This window comes from Mastacembelus armatus, chromosome 2 (assembly GCF_900324485.2).
Source record: "Mastacembelus armatus chromosome 2, fMasArm1.2, whole genome shotgun sequence".
Taxonomy (NCBI): domain Eukaryota; kingdom Metazoa; phylum Chordata; class Actinopteri; order Synbranchiformes; family Mastacembelidae; genus Mastacembelus; species Mastacembelus armatus.
This window is the reverse complement of record NC_046634.1, coordinates 7,150,654-7,166,809: the sequence shown is the minus strand read 5'-3', so window position 1 is coordinate 7,166,809 and position 16,156 is coordinate 7,150,654. Positions and strand designations below refer to the sequence as shown.

Here is a 16,156-nt window from a genome sequence, read left to right as displayed (position 1 = left end):
GGAATTAAACAGGCCTCTGGCAACAAGCTGAGGAGGAGGAGGTTGGAGTGGAGTTAAAATCAAATAGACGTCGTTTTAATAGAGAGCTGGCCAGTTTAGGTAGTCACTTTGGTTGGCAAGTTCAATGAATGGGTGACCAGGACAAATGATAAATAGATTCTACGCCAATGGGTTTGTTTTCATTAAAAAAAAAGAATGTATGTGTGTTTTGAAGGGGTTGGAGCTGTGAGGTTACTGACTCACAAGGGAGCACTTAGGCAGCTTGTGACAGGGGTTTTAACCACAAGCAAGCAGTCACTGGAGAGGGAGGCTGAGAGGGACAAGTGGGCTGGAGGTGGGACTGTTTAATAGATAAAGGCTGCAGTTTAATCCATGTATTGCATGAGTGCTCACTTGAATGTATTATTCAGTTCACATTTGATTCTTATATTGCTCATCATAGTCAGGGAAGTCCTGAATGTAATGGTAGTAATAAGAGTGCAGTGAGTTTGTTTTGTGCTGTGTGCAAATGATGCATATTCAGATCTTTACAGTGAATCTGAATGGAGTGTAAAATCATTTGTCCTAGTGATGCAAAGGGTCGTTTTTAAATGCCAGGGTGTGGTGTCTGTTTGGATCAAAAAGGAAAGGCGTTTGGCTCTGACATTCAACAACAGACCATGGTAGAGAAATCAGAGACTGACTATATTCAATAGTCTCAGCAGACCAGAATGGATCAGAACACTGCTGATCCAAACCCAAAACCTGCTTCTCTAGATGTGATGTGTGATAATAATAAATAAAGGGAACCTGCAGACAGTCTGACCTGGTTCCCAAGAGAATGAAGGATAATTAGTCCGACTTGAAAATGTGGCCAACACTGGAAGCAGAATCATAATTTTCTCAAAATGTTCTTCTGAAAGCAGGTACTTTACACTTTGATTGACCTGGAGTTGTGCAGAATATACTTAAATTCCACTGCAAAGTTATTAGCTATTCATTTAAAAACTGTATCTTTTACATGCAATAGCTACTAATGGACCCACAGGTTCTGGCTGCTTTTTTTTTAGTGGCTGACATTATGCCACCTCTAAGATGCAAGCCTCCTACTGTACCTGTCTGCCTGTCCAAGAATTTCTTTTTTGCTTATGTAACACCCATTTTGGAGGTTTTATTATTAAAGACAATTGTGGACTTGTTGATTGAAGTGCCTAAACCCACTGGATTCATCATATTTCTCAGAGTTATGTTGCAGGCAGCTTTGATGAATAATGCAGAAGGTTTGTGCTATACTCACTGCACATTTCACTGAGCATAGAACATTATGCTGAGTGCCAAAAACATTGGTTAAAACCATTTCAGGCAGAAGCAATCAAACGTTGCAATGATTAAAGTCAAATGCCAATATTAGATCAACCCACTTTGTTTGACTGGAATGCTGAGAGGAAAACATGTTTGTTCAGGTCCATTTTGGTTGTATTTGCTCAGAGTGGACAAGCACAGACTGTTACACACTGTATTATATTACAGAGATTCAGACTATTATAGCAATAACACTTATCTGCGCCTTGTAGCTATTACATCACCATCACTGTTAAGCATCCCCTGAAGGGTAATATGGATTTTACATAGTGGTGACTAACACACAAGACTTGGATAGATTGGTGCAATTAAAGTCTAAACTGTGCTGAGAAAGGTGTTGGACCAACTAAACATTCGTTATTTTTTATTTTATTTTTTACAGGTTGAAAAGAATTAGGATGTCTTTCGCTGGTCGAATTGCACATTAGCCTGTAAATGTTCAAAAATAATTGCTTTTGTTAAGGACTGAGGCCAAGTTTCATCTTAGGTCCCTTCTCACTGGGTTACATGTTTTTCCTTCATTAATGATGACAAGCCGATTACATATCACATTATGAATCTGGTACTGGGTCATCAGGGTTGGACAGTCAGATTCTGGTGGGGCACAATGGGGGCCTGGTCCTAATTTGTCCTTAATGAAACAAAATGTAACTTAAGCTGAGAACAGAGACTTTAACTTGTGATTTTTATTTTTGCCAGATTTGACTTCTCTGAAGTGATGTCGACTTCTGTTCTGTACTCAGCAGTGTTCAACATATAAAGGGTTAACCAATGCCAAATGATGGTTAAAAGGAAATATTCTTTTCGTTGTGAAGGCACGTTTGGGGAATGTTCCAGTCTAAGTATTGAATGAGGTTTCTCATGTCCATTAGAGTAACTGCATCTGTAGCTACCTCTCATACTGGTTTTCAGTATTTTACTGCTCTGCTTGTAGCTTGGCACAGACAATAGAGCTCTACCATTTTTCATAGATGGCACCGGACTTTGTGGATTCAAGGCTTTTGCTGACCACCTAGCTGTGAGAGATAAGGGGGAGAGCATGTTACTACACTTTACCTTTTCTGTTGTGTACAGGGTTTATGATCTTAACACCAGATTATGTATTTTGGTGTACTGGCCTTGAATAGCAGTGGTTCCTAAACAGCATCAGTCTTTGAGATGCTTACCCTGTACGGTTATTAGTTATGGAGATTTTGTAGTTTTGTGGTGTGTAGGTACTTATGTGTCTAACCATGTTGTTGAGATGTATTTTTTCTTGTGTATGCCGTTTGTTCATGTCATTTGTTTATTGCAGTGAGTTTAAAGACTTTTACCATGTGATATTATTTTCATCTTGTTTGCTCTAAAAGCAACATGGTCTGTTTCCTATAACACACTTAAGAAATGCCATGTGGTGAATGAATGATTACAAATGTTTTGAATGAATTAATATATTGTTGGCAATTAGTTTTTCGCATTCACAAAATAAATTCAGTCAGTCATAAATATTCTGTTACTAACAGCAGAGTTAACCATCATCACCCCTCATTACTCTGACAGGGCCGTGAATTCAGGGGAAAGTTGTTGACCAGTTAAGCATTTAGATTTTGGTAATGCAGTTTATTGTGTTTCAAATCGATTGTTACCCAGTCGGTTAGTTTAAAAATCAAGCTCAGCCAAGCTTGTCAGTGTAATCAAAGTTTGAATGTATGATTAGACTGATAGCAACTACACAGTCTCTATTAGAGAGCCATAGGGGATTCTCAATATATTGTCTGTGTACTGTGAACTTTCTCCAGCAGAGAGTAAATAAAGCAGCAGCCCTGACTGCAGATGAAATCTGCAACAGAAGTGATCTGCCAAGTTAAGCAAAGATATTTTAATTTGTCCTTGGGAAGCATGTTGTAACACTATAGATTTTTTTTTTGAACTAGAGAAATAAAAGTGTAAACTCTTAATTAAAAGATTGTATCAGACATGACTTTTCTTATGGAAAATTTGGAAATGATCGACTTGAAAGACAAGTTTTTACAAACAGAGCAGTGAAATAATTCACTATGTTAAGGGAGCTGGAATGAGAGAGAATTTTTGCCGCAGGGAGAGAATTGGCATTTTTAATATCCACAGCAATGAAATCTCAATATAGCTACTGTGAGGCTGCAGAGTGTCATTTGGCATGAGATCTTTCATTTTCTATATTTTCTTCTGCTGTTTGTCTCTATTTAGTCCTCATTATGGCAAAACAAAGTGTAATTAACGCAATCATGATTAATTACAGCACACAGCCTCGGTTTACACATCTGCGTAATTGCAAGTTTCTTTCACATTATTTTAAATGTTCAAGAAAGCAGAACTTGTCACATTAGTGGTGTTTCTTCTCTCTGCTCTTCTCTCCTGTGCTGAAATTCATGTTTGTGATTTTTAGAACAAATTCCAGCTAAGCAGCCCTTCATCAGACACTTCCACATGTTAGTCCCTCCATCCCCTCAACAGCAGCCAGTGCTCATATAGAGCTGGAGATGCCTATTCTGCAGGATAACATGGCCGAAGCGGGAAGTGTAGCACTGCCAAAGGCAACCTGCCAAGCTGATTCCCACAGCGATATACACATACTGTAGTAATACCCCTATTGATTGCTCTGAATATATTTATTGAGGGGAACCGGAAAGCGGACTGGGGGAAAAACGGGGGAATTTATGACAGCCAGCACTCAAGATTAATTCACTTTTTAATTACAGGGAAGTACATAGGTATTGCCTGTCGAGTAGTTAAATTTAAAGCTAAGACAAACGGCAAGCAGTGCTTGCTGAGAACACAGTATATCGAAGACCATGTATGAATCAATAGTACATTTTACTTTGATTCTGCCTCATACAAATAGCAGCTATTTGCATAAGGTTCTTAAGTATGTTCACGATGAGTGAAAACTGGAGAGAGATCTGCTTCTGTGTTAACTTTATTTCATTCCTTGCCTTCTATTTGCCCTAAAACTGTGAAGTGGATTTTCTGTACACCAACCTCTTCATGAATTTTCTGATACATCACTCCCATTTAGTTTTTTTTTTTTTAAATTCACTTGATTTTCTGTTGTTTTTGTGCTGCAGAATTGCAAAACCCCTGCAGAGGAAAGAGCTTTTCAGAATGTTAATGTGTTTTGTAGAAAGCACAAATGCAGAACCTTGCATGTTAACGCAGTGTAGTCTTCCTGAGCCAGGGACAGCCATCTCCTGAGTCTAGTTTCACATTAATGAATCTCTGTAGATGAGCTATTAGGGGGGTGTTAACCATAACATTTTGACAAGTGAAGAATCACAAAAAGCAAACAGGCAGTGAAATAATGTTGGTGTGGTAGTACTCATGTTTGTCTCTAAGCTGAACACTGATTATCAGTGTGTTAGTAGAATTTGGTGTGAAGCACTCGCATCAAAAATGTTTAACTTGCATTTGGAGTTCATCATCACATCTGCTGCCATGAAGGCCAGCTAGCATTTATATCTCAGTCAGAAGTCACATATTGTAAAAAAAAAATGATGCTGTAAAAACAAAACCCAACTAGGCACACACATCTGTTGCTATGCAACAATTCAAAGTCATGTGCAACTGCATCCAAATTGGAAAACAAGCTTTTACCTCCATAGGATCAGGAAGACAGAATAAAATGAAACAGTTTCTGCGAATATGCAGTAAATATAGATTCAGAGCAGCAGTCTTGCTTTTATCTGTGTGCCAATTTGTATGTGTCCTAACCACAGGTTTACCCGCTCCTTGACAAATCAATCTGACCACATGATGCGAATGATACAATTTGACTACTGAATTGAAAACTTTATGTTCTAATCGTAGTAAGTCAGATGTGAAATTCAGTCAGGCCAGTAGTCCAGGCAGGAAACATCGCTGTCAATAAACTATGCAGGCTGTGAATTTATTTCTTAATATTAGTTCCACAAGCACTAAACCTTATTCTCTTGCTATTCCATGTCCTGCTGGCTTCATAAACATTTATGTTGTAAGCAATGATCTAAATCATTTCATTTTTTGCTTTATTAAACATATTGATCCTTAAGAATCAAGAGTGAAGATCCTGTCACCCTTTCCCTAATGTTGAAGTAGCAGCAAACAGTATCTTCACATGTTGATGTTTCCCACCAGCTCTTTCTATGTCTTCTCAGTTCAGTCTCCCACTCTATCTCATGCAAAATAATTTTCATACACCACCCCGAGCTTTCTTGCAACTCCACTTCTTTTCCACCATCATCTCCTTCCTCTCTGACTCATCATCAACTCTTCCCCTCTGGGATATTTTAGGCTACGCAGCTTCAAACATATTACCCTCCCACCTCCCCCTCCTACTACCCTCCTTATCATCAAGTGAAAAACATGTTTCTGAGGCAGGTGGCTCCTGCTGAGGAAACAGGTGAGTAATGAGTGCAGGCCTCTCTAATTAAGCAAGTCTCTTTCAGCTACGCATGATTGGTTGCAAATGATCCGTGTGTGGACAGATTTTGTTCAGCAGCGCAAATGTTTGGCTCAAGGTTCAAAAAGTATGCATGTGATTGAAAAAGACCTCTCATTACAGCAACACTCTCATTGTGGAGCCTCTTCTTTTCAGAGCCGCTCACTAGAGAGTGAATTCTCTTGGATATCCCCACTGCCTGCAGTTATATGATTTATGTGATTTCCCCTGAATGCATTGTCCTATTTTGTGAGCTTACTCATATTCAATTGTTTTGATGGATCTCCTAAAACAACACCTTTTTCAATAAGGAAATATGCCCTTATTATTTTCTCTTTCTGCAGGGTTTGTATATTGGTATTTTTCAAGTATCCTCAGAGTGTGTTGCAGTGTCATTTCTTTAGGGTTCTTTTTTTTTTCAATAGTGTATCTTTCAGTGCTCTCGAAGATCACAATTTCAGCCGTGGGATTCTCCTGGAGCATATAGCTCATTTTTAACAAGCAGTATCCTCTTTCAGATAAAAGATTTATCTTCTTACCTCAAAATATCCATCATAACAAGTGGCTGCAACTCAACAAAACACACAGACGTGCAGTTAGATTTCAGCTTCGTTTTGGCATTGGCAAGACAGAATTTGTTGTTCATGGTGTGAATGTGTCTTGTAGACATGGGGGGTGCAGCCTCTTTCAAATAGTGTGTGCAGAAGTGGTTAGCAGTGGTTCTGTAGTGGAAATCAATGAATAAGGTCAGAAGTGATTTGCCAGACACATTACAAAGTGCTAATAAAGGTACAGTATAACACAGTAGAACTGGGGTGTGCAGAAGAAAACTACAGCATTGCAGTAGAAAAGTACAGGTTCCACGCCTATCAGCTAGAAACAAGAAAATGAGGCCATGATGGGGCAACCAACACCACTACTTGGATGGCTGAGGAGAAGAAAACATGGCACTGCATGACAAATTTTGTTGCACTTTATGTGGATAGTAGGCTGGTCAAAAAAGCATGAGTCCATGGTCATTTGATCCAGTTCTCTCCCATGGCAAAAATGGATTTAAGAACAGCAAACAATGAAGGATTCTGGGAACGTTATAGTATTTGAGAGACTTTTCCACGGCTTTTTGGTCCCAGCATTTCACTCAAATATGTGAGTGAAAATTTGTGTGCAAATGTGAAAATATATTTGGGTGCACTATTGTAACTGAGTTCCCAGGGATGCTAGCTGTAAAGTAATTATATAAAGTAAGTTTATAAGGACCAAGAGCATTTTATTGGTACTTGAAGACACCAGTGAGTGAGCTTAGCAGTTCGGAAAATGTGGTTTTGGAGTTTAGGGTCCATGCAGCATCTGGTCTGCGCCTGTATCTCCTCTGCTGTCTTTGATGGAAGTCAGGACTCTGCTCCTCCACATACAGAACCAACAGCAGGGCTGAGAGGCCACAGAGGAGAACATGACATCAGGTGGAGTGAAACATTATCCCAGTTGACAGCAGCAGAGGTTGTTAGTGTATGTGCAGTGAAACCAACGTGAGTAAAAAGGCAGTGAGAGTCATTTATCAAAACCTGTGAACTTGCAGAAAAATTATATTTCAACTTTGCCCATAGTCCCACATCTACCACCAGCGTGTGTTTTAACCACTGTCAGGTTGTTAGGCTAATGTCTAATATTTAATTACTTTGAGCAAGCTAACAGTGTGAAGGCTGTTTCATCTATTATTTCTGTAAAACCAATAGTGCATCCTGAATTTTCTTCTGTGTTCCTCAAGATTTTCATTTAGTGTGCCTGTTAAATTGACATATGTGCAGAGGGAAAAATGACCAGAGACTGCAGTTTTCCTGACTCTGCTCCATTTTGCCTGCTGTTCTCAGGCAGATGTTTCAGGGCAACAGCCACAAAGTCCTCCTGTTAAAATAACAGTTATTTTGCCAGAACTATAAAACGTAACTCCCATACTGCAGCATCATTGTTCTCATGAACACTGAACTGTTATGTCTATCTGACAGGGCTGCACATTTTGTGTAGTCAGTGCTATTTGTAAGTGCTAAAGGAAAATTGCACCCGTTCTGTTGTAAAGTAATAAAAGCACTTTTCCTTCAGCTGAGGTCACATTAAGAATTTATGATGGCATTTTCCAGTCTATTGACTTGTTTATTTTACCATGGAAAACTACACAGTAAAACGTTATAAGTACTCGATGACAGCCACTCAAAAATAATATACTTCCAAAAGCAGCAGAATGAGTACAAAATACAGTAATATGCAGTAAGTACCTTTATTACACTGGTACTTTTTTAGAGTCATTTAACCTTATTTTGACTGTCAAAATGGGTTATAATATTTACCAGCACAAACTATTTTTGACAAAATGGCTTAGTGACTGCAGCATGCATGACACCTAGAATCTAGATCTATTTATCCTCCCTTCCCCGAGGAGGTTGGTTACTTTTAAAATCTGAACAGCCCCTGACAGCTGCTGACAAATTTCTTCTCCGTCTGTGTGTTGAGAAGCTCCCTTCAGCTTCAGTCCGGTTTGAGGACGCTCTTGCCAACTTATCCAGCATATTAAAGTCCTTGAGTCTTGTACCAATAATGATATATGTCTGCTAATATATCAAGTCTCAACTGGGCTGGTGTCAGTTTCTATGAAAAAAGTCACATTTGTACCTGCAGTATGAAGATGCCTATTTGCAGTCCACCAATTTGGTCCAGACTGAAATATCTGTACATATGTTGATTAGATTGCCCTGAAATTTTGTGTTTGGTTTTTGGTGATGAATTTAAATAACTTTTAATGCTGCTCTGTGTGTTATAATCATCACAGTGACTGTGAAAACAGGAGTTTTGTCAATATATGAAATGTTTTAATGTTAGGATTTTATTAAAAATTCCATCTTTGAAATGAACAGGATTGATATTTAAAAAAGAAAATATTCAGGGAGATTTTCATATCAGTCCCACTGTCATTACTGCTCTGAAGAAACTGAATTAGAAATATAACAGCCGTAACGTTTGTTATGAGATGTCAGGACTGCAGGCCAAAAAAGATCAGATATATAAATATTTTTTGCATGTGAATGAATAACAAGGTTTGCTCCTCAAATTGCTTTAAAACTGTCTTAATTCCTTTTCTCCCATGGAAATCACATTGCATCTTTCCTCTAACAATCTCACAAACACACACACGCTACTCTTCTTAATCTATGTCTGCTGAAGTGTCTTTAATGAGGTGTGAACAGAGGACCACAACCTTCTCCCTCCCTCTCTCATCCTCTCCCTCCTTTTTCATTTTCCCTCTTTCTCACCCATGCGAGCGACAGAAACAGACAGATTGACAAGACATACAGCGAGCAACAGACTGACGGTCAGGGGAGAGAAGGTGGTGGTAGAGTTAATGGCAGAGAACAAGGTCTTTTTTTCTATTTCATTAATCCATCCCTTCATCCATCATCAGGTGATCACAGTGAGAGCAGATCACAGAGCCTGTTAGAAACGCTTTAAAGATTTTCTTCCCAGCTCATACCAACATTAAGCTTTTCACTGTTCATGTGTGAACATGAATGTGTGTAATGTGGTTATACTGTTTGTGTATTTGTGTGCAAGGAAGCAGGTCAGACTGGCATCTAGCCCCTTAGCAAAAAAGCCTGCCCACTCCCACCCATAATAACCCACTGAAGAATTATGGTTTTATATTGGTAGACCAGCCAGCCTGAAATATGTGTCTGTGTTTGCATGCCTTCCAGCACAGTTGGATCCCACTGACGAACAATATATAAGCAGCGTGCTTTTGATTTGGGTGAAGGGCAGTATTTCTGCTAGAGTTAAATATCATTCCCTGAATTTATTACCTTTAGCTTTAAAATGACATCACACTTGCCAAAAAAATCAACCTGAGCGTCACTGGAAAATACGCCAACATTGATTAACCTTCCAGATTTTACCTCCAGCTTGTTTAAACCAAAACAAGGATCCACATATGAATACAAGAGAGCTTCACTGTTCTTGTTTAGATACCTGTCCAGTCATGATGTTTTTTTTAAACAAGTCATGAAACATCTTCTCATCTTGAATTGGAAAAAAAAGGTTACCACAGCATGTCATGTCCCTTTAACTAAGAAGATACTAGTAGACTCATCCTGTTTGCTCAGATGACGTTCTGTAGATAAAAACCATCACAGGCAAATAAGAATAAGACCTCAGTATAAAATTGGTAGAATGAAGGAAACAGTAAATAACTCAGCAGGAGTGTGTAATCCCCCTGGTTTTAGCATAATCTCCTATTTACACTGGTCTGCACCATTGCACTAGTGCGGCGATCCTGATTGTCATCATGTTGAGTTTCTACAAACATGTTACTTTTTGATGTGGTTTATTAGCATTTAAAGATAAAACTGGGGATGCTCGGGTCCTGGAATGTGTACTATAAAGGTGCAGTGTTGACATAGCTCTCTCTCCTCTCCCTGTCTGCGTCTGCAGTAAAACCTCTCCGACTGAGGTAAAATGCAAAATGCAGATGCAATTTAGAAAGGTGTAGAAGACAGAGCAATTTTAAAATATAGTGACTTGTAGTAATCTTTCAGTAGTCTGTGATAAAATGTCCTAAACTGAAGTGCTATCACAATTTTTCAAGATTAATGATTTAACCCAGAAGCCCTGTCACGCCTCATGGTTTTTTGGTCACTTACATATCAAATATGTAAAGACTAGTCTACAAATTTGGTAAAATATTAATGCTCCGTCTGCAGTCGTGCTGTATTAATAGCACATGACTACATTTCTGTGTAGACCAGCAGCCTCCAGGTGCCACTAGAGGCAGTTGCCAGAAGTGCTTCTGTATAATGCATAGCATGTGGCCAGTAAAATTTGTAGCAGTTGTAAAGTACGTCCACGTAAGTGTCGATTTCACATAAGAATACTTTTACAACACTGCAGTGACACATATGATAACCTTGGGTTAAGTCTTGGCTGAATATGGGGTGTCATTGTCTTAATATATATTTAAAAAAATAACATGCTGTTTGTTTTCTTGTTTTCTTGTTAATGTAAATATATAATGTGTAAAGTAATTTAACCAGACAAGCAATGAGCTGTGTATCAATATTAGATGTTGGTATCCCCACACAACTTCTTGTTTCATGTTACTATAAATACATGGCAGCCACATTATTTACTGCTTTGCCTTGTCCAAGACAAAGCAGTTTTACATGCCATAATGAAACACAGTAATGTAAGCAGATATGTATTTGGTCAAAACAAAGAAAAGTAATGTAACAAGACTTCTTTAACCCATCAGGCACCATTATATGTTGTTTGCTTTTAAATTTGTAATATACTGTATAAATGATCTTTGCTTTCAGGCCCCACATTGTATGATCCTTCTTTTTGAGGCCAGAACTAAGGTTTTATTTTCAGCACAACTCAGTCAACATCATTGCAGGAAAGTTGCATCTTTGGATAAAAATACTGCCATGAAGATGCCACCAGGAGATGAAAACACACTGCAAAATACCTGCACACTGCAGATGCATTTAAATGTCACCTGCAGCATTTGACATTTTGAGTTGAGTGGTTCTCTGAGATTATGCTTTTAAAATTGTCTCTTTTTTTAGGTACAGATCTTGCTGTCCTTTAATGATGCAGAGAAATTAAGGCAATCAAGTCATTTTTGCTTATTCTGTGAAAGAACCTCAGACGTTGTACATTAAATGCTTGACATTATCTAAGTTTAGGTTTACCTAACAAGGATGTCTGGTGACCCTGACAAAAACAGAGGTTACATAATGGTGAACCACAGGAGCTGCTTGGAGAGGTTAGGGTAAATCAACAAGGCATTTGACTTTGACATTTCCATCCTGAATTTCATGTCTGCTCCCTTAATCTGCAGTTCTCTGGTTGATAGCTAGCCAGAAAGCTTTTTCTTATTGGCAAAACAGCAAATGTCACCAGTGTGTTAACACTTATTACACTATTACATAACACCAACACTTGTTATGGCAGGTTATTGTTTATCACCAGAGAAGTGAATTTTGGAGAATGCAGCTCTGTGTATACGTGAATACTCTTCCTCAGCTCAGTTTTCCAGGTTAGGTTCAGCGATCGTTGTTCCATTCAAAACCACAAGTCATTTGTACTGAAGCAAACCTCATTCCTCTGAGTATCTCCAAGCATGCTGAGGTAGAAAACCTCTCTGATGCCACTTTGAAGACTAGAACCAATTAGGGAATCATTATAATGAGGAGCCTCTAAGTGCACGCCTTTTGTTACTCAGCAGCTGTCTAATTGGAGTTGGTGTATTTCGAAGGGAGCTGGGATGAAGGCTGTTCTAATTTAACTGTGATACACTTTTAAATCTGCAACTTGCTTCTGGCTGACATTTTAACAATATATACCATATTACTTGTACAGAAGGTTCTGTTGTACATTTTCTTCAGTACTTCTATTCTACTATTTTAAACATTTATATAATTTCATATTACTTGCACACTGCTGAAATACCGAATGTCCTACGGCCGCCCCTGACCTCCATTGCCTGCTGCAGCTGTGAATGATTTTCACCTTAGGGGGTATACTGTAGATTCAGAAATGATTGACTAGCTACACAGCTACTGCATATACAGCACAATTTGTGCTGCAGTCCATGTCAAAGCCCTGTCGTCACTTAGACGCTCATTTGTACGAGGAATGAACAGCATCAGTATTGAAGCAGCTGCTGCTTTGAATGGATAACTCTGAGTCATAGTAATTCATTCCTTTTTTCCCTCCGTCCACTCTTTAAATCCTATATTTCTATGTGTTTGTTCCCATTTTAAATTTGCATTTATTGAGGTCTTTAATGAATAAATCATACTCCCCTTGTCCTTTGGGGAGAAAGATGTGAATTTAATGTGTTCTCTTTTTTTTTTCTGTTGTTCTTTTCGCAGCTCCCCTGACAGACAAACCGCCAAAAATCCTTTTCCCGTCAGAGAGCCAAATGAGCATCATAGAGATGGCAATAGGTAAGTAAACATGTTTCAGTCCCCACATTGTGGCATATGCTTGTTCGTCACAATGGCTCATGGGTACAGATTAATTGGTCAAAGCCAGTTCCCAGAAGTAGGTCTTGTTCTACTTAACCGTGACTTTGTTTTGAGCGATTTATGTCAGTTTCTTCCTTTGCTGTCCATGTATGGTGGAAATATCAGGGTCGAATTGAATTAGCAAACATTTGACTGAGTTTCTGATTCTGTAGCTCTTTTATTTACTACAACTAAAGAAGAGAATATGGTCCATTTATTTTAAACCTCTCTCTATATTTCTCTATTCTGTGTTTTAGACAGTATTTTGTCATGTTTTACTTTCACAAGAAACCTTCCTGTTTTCTGATGTGACCCCGTTAAAATGCTTTGTTGTAGTTTTTCCATTAAGGCAAACCCACCATTTTCTCTGTGTTTACCTGTTGTCTTGATAAATTAAGGAAAATTATTGCAAATTCATCCTGACAACAGCAGCCACCACTCTGTCGGTTCTACGTTCTCTCTGTTGAAAACACCGTTTTGATGCATTCATTCATTCAGATCACGTGTGCATTAGTGTTTTTCTGTCGCTGTCAGTGAAACTCAGCCTTTTCTTCACAAATGTTTTAGTTTCACATTCTTAGTGTTGCATAATCCCTCCCTCTTCCACATGCCTTTAATTGAAAAGCCTGCCTGAAGTGTTGTATTTGACAGTTTGACAGTATAAGAAAGTGCTATTCTACAAAACTACTGATACCCTCTGCCTTTCCTTAAAGTGTCCTGTGCTGGCACAACTAATATTTGCCACATTTTGAAATAGATGGTGTTGTAATTGTTTCCAGCCTTTGAGCTGTATTGATCTCCAATACTCTCCTATATGTTCCATTGGCTTTTCAGTGCAGCACAAATTTGACTTGAAGTAACTGAACAGTGTTCAGTAACAAAATGTTCCATTAAGTCCCTTCATTTTCTGTGCCCTTTGTTAAACAAACCTTGAGTTTTCAGTATAATAGAAGAACAACAGGATGAGTCATTCATCACGTCTGAATGAAAAAGAAAGCGGTTCAGTGGGTGTGGAAACTCAGTGGTAATGCCCACTGCTTTTTCTCTGCCTAACCTGTGAAGTGCCTCTTGTATTTACACTCATCACAGCTTAGTTATGTTTTTCAACATGGATGCAACCTGTGTTTGTTGTTCTGTAATGAGTCAGTAATGAATTGAAGTGATATTTTTGAGGAACCTTACGTAAGCTCCCTTCACATAGTCATTAAATGTATGATGTTAGCATTACTTCAAATGGTTGCCTCTGATTCTGCCTCATGTGGCTGCCTCAGAGCGGTAGTCTTCCGTTTGCCTTACCAGCTTGTGATGCACTGTAGCTCATGGGAAAATTCCCACTTTGTGCCTTATTGGGCGAAAGCTCAGCTGTTAGTGGAAGGGAAAATGGGTCATGATGGAAGCTTCCTTTGAAGTACATTTGTCATGGCCAATGAACACAACTGGCTCACAGAGGTAAGAGGTGGCAATCAGAAAATAGGCACAAATCATTGTAGCTTTAAATTGATGATGGATAAAAGCTTCCCTTCCCTTTTCATCTGATTAAGTGTTTCATAGTGGATGATGGGGATTTTCAAAGTCCATTACCTAATAGCTGTGAGAACAGGCAATAATTTTCAGAGAAAGGATGTGCTGCTTTTCTTGATTATTTTATACTGCACTTCTTAAAGTGTTTTTTTTTTACACTCTTTCAGAGATATTCAATTGTTTAACTCTGAGCCCCTTAACTAATTGTATCATACTGAATTGTCATCTTGATTTTGATTTTCAGTGAATGAGGCGTAGGAAGAACTGTTTTTTTTGTTCGTCCTTCCGCCTCTGCACACACTGATACTGATACTGTACACAGATTCAGCAACTCTGGCGAATATATGAACCTATTTGATTCCTACCTCTATTAGACCCTGTCACCTCCTCTCACTTGTCCCTGTCTTTTACACAGAGCCCAATCAAACCCAATATATCCTTCCACAGTCATTGCAGCTTTGGTGGATATTCATTCTCCCATGAAATACAGAAGCATAAATGGCTTCAGCTGACAGTTAATTAGGCAGGTGGGAGGGAGGAAGGGAGAGAAGTGGAAAAGGCGTACGTGGAGAGATACTTTTCAGGCTCTTGTGGTTCAACTTGAGGGATGAACAGTGAGAATCGAGGAATCTGTAAATGGGACGCTACAATTAATCTGTCTGCACTTTTTGTCCATGGCCTGTTTCTTTAATGGATGTGGTTCCTCAGTTTTATAGTTGATTAAATACAAAATGCTTGATTAGAACTTGTTGTGTAAATGCTCTTCTCAGTCCTCGGTGGGCATGTCTTTCCACTGCTTTCTCTGTGGGACAGATCAGAGTCAGTCTGGGTCTATAATTCAGTCTGACAGTTCAAGGCACACTGCTTTCACTGGCTTGTGCAGATGTAGAATAATTGTCTACAGTCTAGCCAAGCAGAGTGACTGTGGCAGTAGTCAGTTTCTAGTAGACTGCTAATGTGTATGGTCTGTAAACGCTAAACACTTTGACAACAGCATGACTAATTGCTTTATTATATGAATATGTGTTTCCTTGTTGAGTGAATGTACTGCTGTTGTCACGCCTGTGTCCTTGAACACACTCCGACGGGGGATTCACACAAAATTCCAGACACAAACCTGTTTCTTTGGCCTTTGTTCTGCTGCTGCTGCTGCCAGGTTTAATTTGGTAGAATGCTGTTTTCTGTGTATAGCTGATGTGTCACTTGCAGCTTCACTTTACTTTCTATCCTGAAATTTTATTTAGGGTTAAATCGAATTTACCACTATGGTGACACTCTGATTTTCATTCTGGGAATACCCAGCAGGTTCTGCTGTGATCTTGATGGGCTGTTAGAAAGCTCTTTCAGCTGCCTTGTTCTTTGGGATATTGCACTTGATCCACCTGGCATCACACCACAGTACGTTTTCTGAAATTGCAACAATGATAGTGTCAGAACCTCTTTGCTAAATTCCTCTGAATTTCATACTTAAGCTTACACATGAAGGCTTGACTCAAAAAAAAAAACCTTCCACTGATAGATACTTGTTTTGTGTCAGAGCAATTGAACTGATTCACTTTTCCCCTCTTGTCTTCTTGTACTTTAGCTCAGGGTTTTCTTCGTTTCCACTTTAGGGAATGTGAGTGATTTTTTTATGTTTTCAGTCACTGATGGACAATAGCTGAGCAACGAACTATGAACAGAGGAAAGAGTCAGAGATACAGCGTACATTGCCACCTCAGCCTTGAGCTGCGTTTAAGCTGCTCTGTATTGTTTAGATTTCTCCTTTATAACTGTAGATGGTTAAAAAAGTTATACTAGTATTTGCAAA

At 38.9% G+C, this 16,156-nt stretch overlaps 1 protein-coding gene across 1 annotated transcript in view; it reads left to right on the top strand.

Annotated features, from left to right (window-relative positions):
* The window catches only part of LOC113127348 (interleukin-1 receptor accessory protein-like 1), a 176,056-nt gene that overhangs the window by 88,927 nt on the left and 70,973 nt on the right, over positions 1-16,156 (top strand). Inside the window, exon 5 of the mRNA XM_026301821.1 lies at positions 12,691-12,765. Coding sequence (XP_026157606.1) covers positions 12,691-12,765 — 75 coding nt within the window. The remainder of the gene's footprint in view (positions 1-12,690; positions 12,766-16,156) is intronic.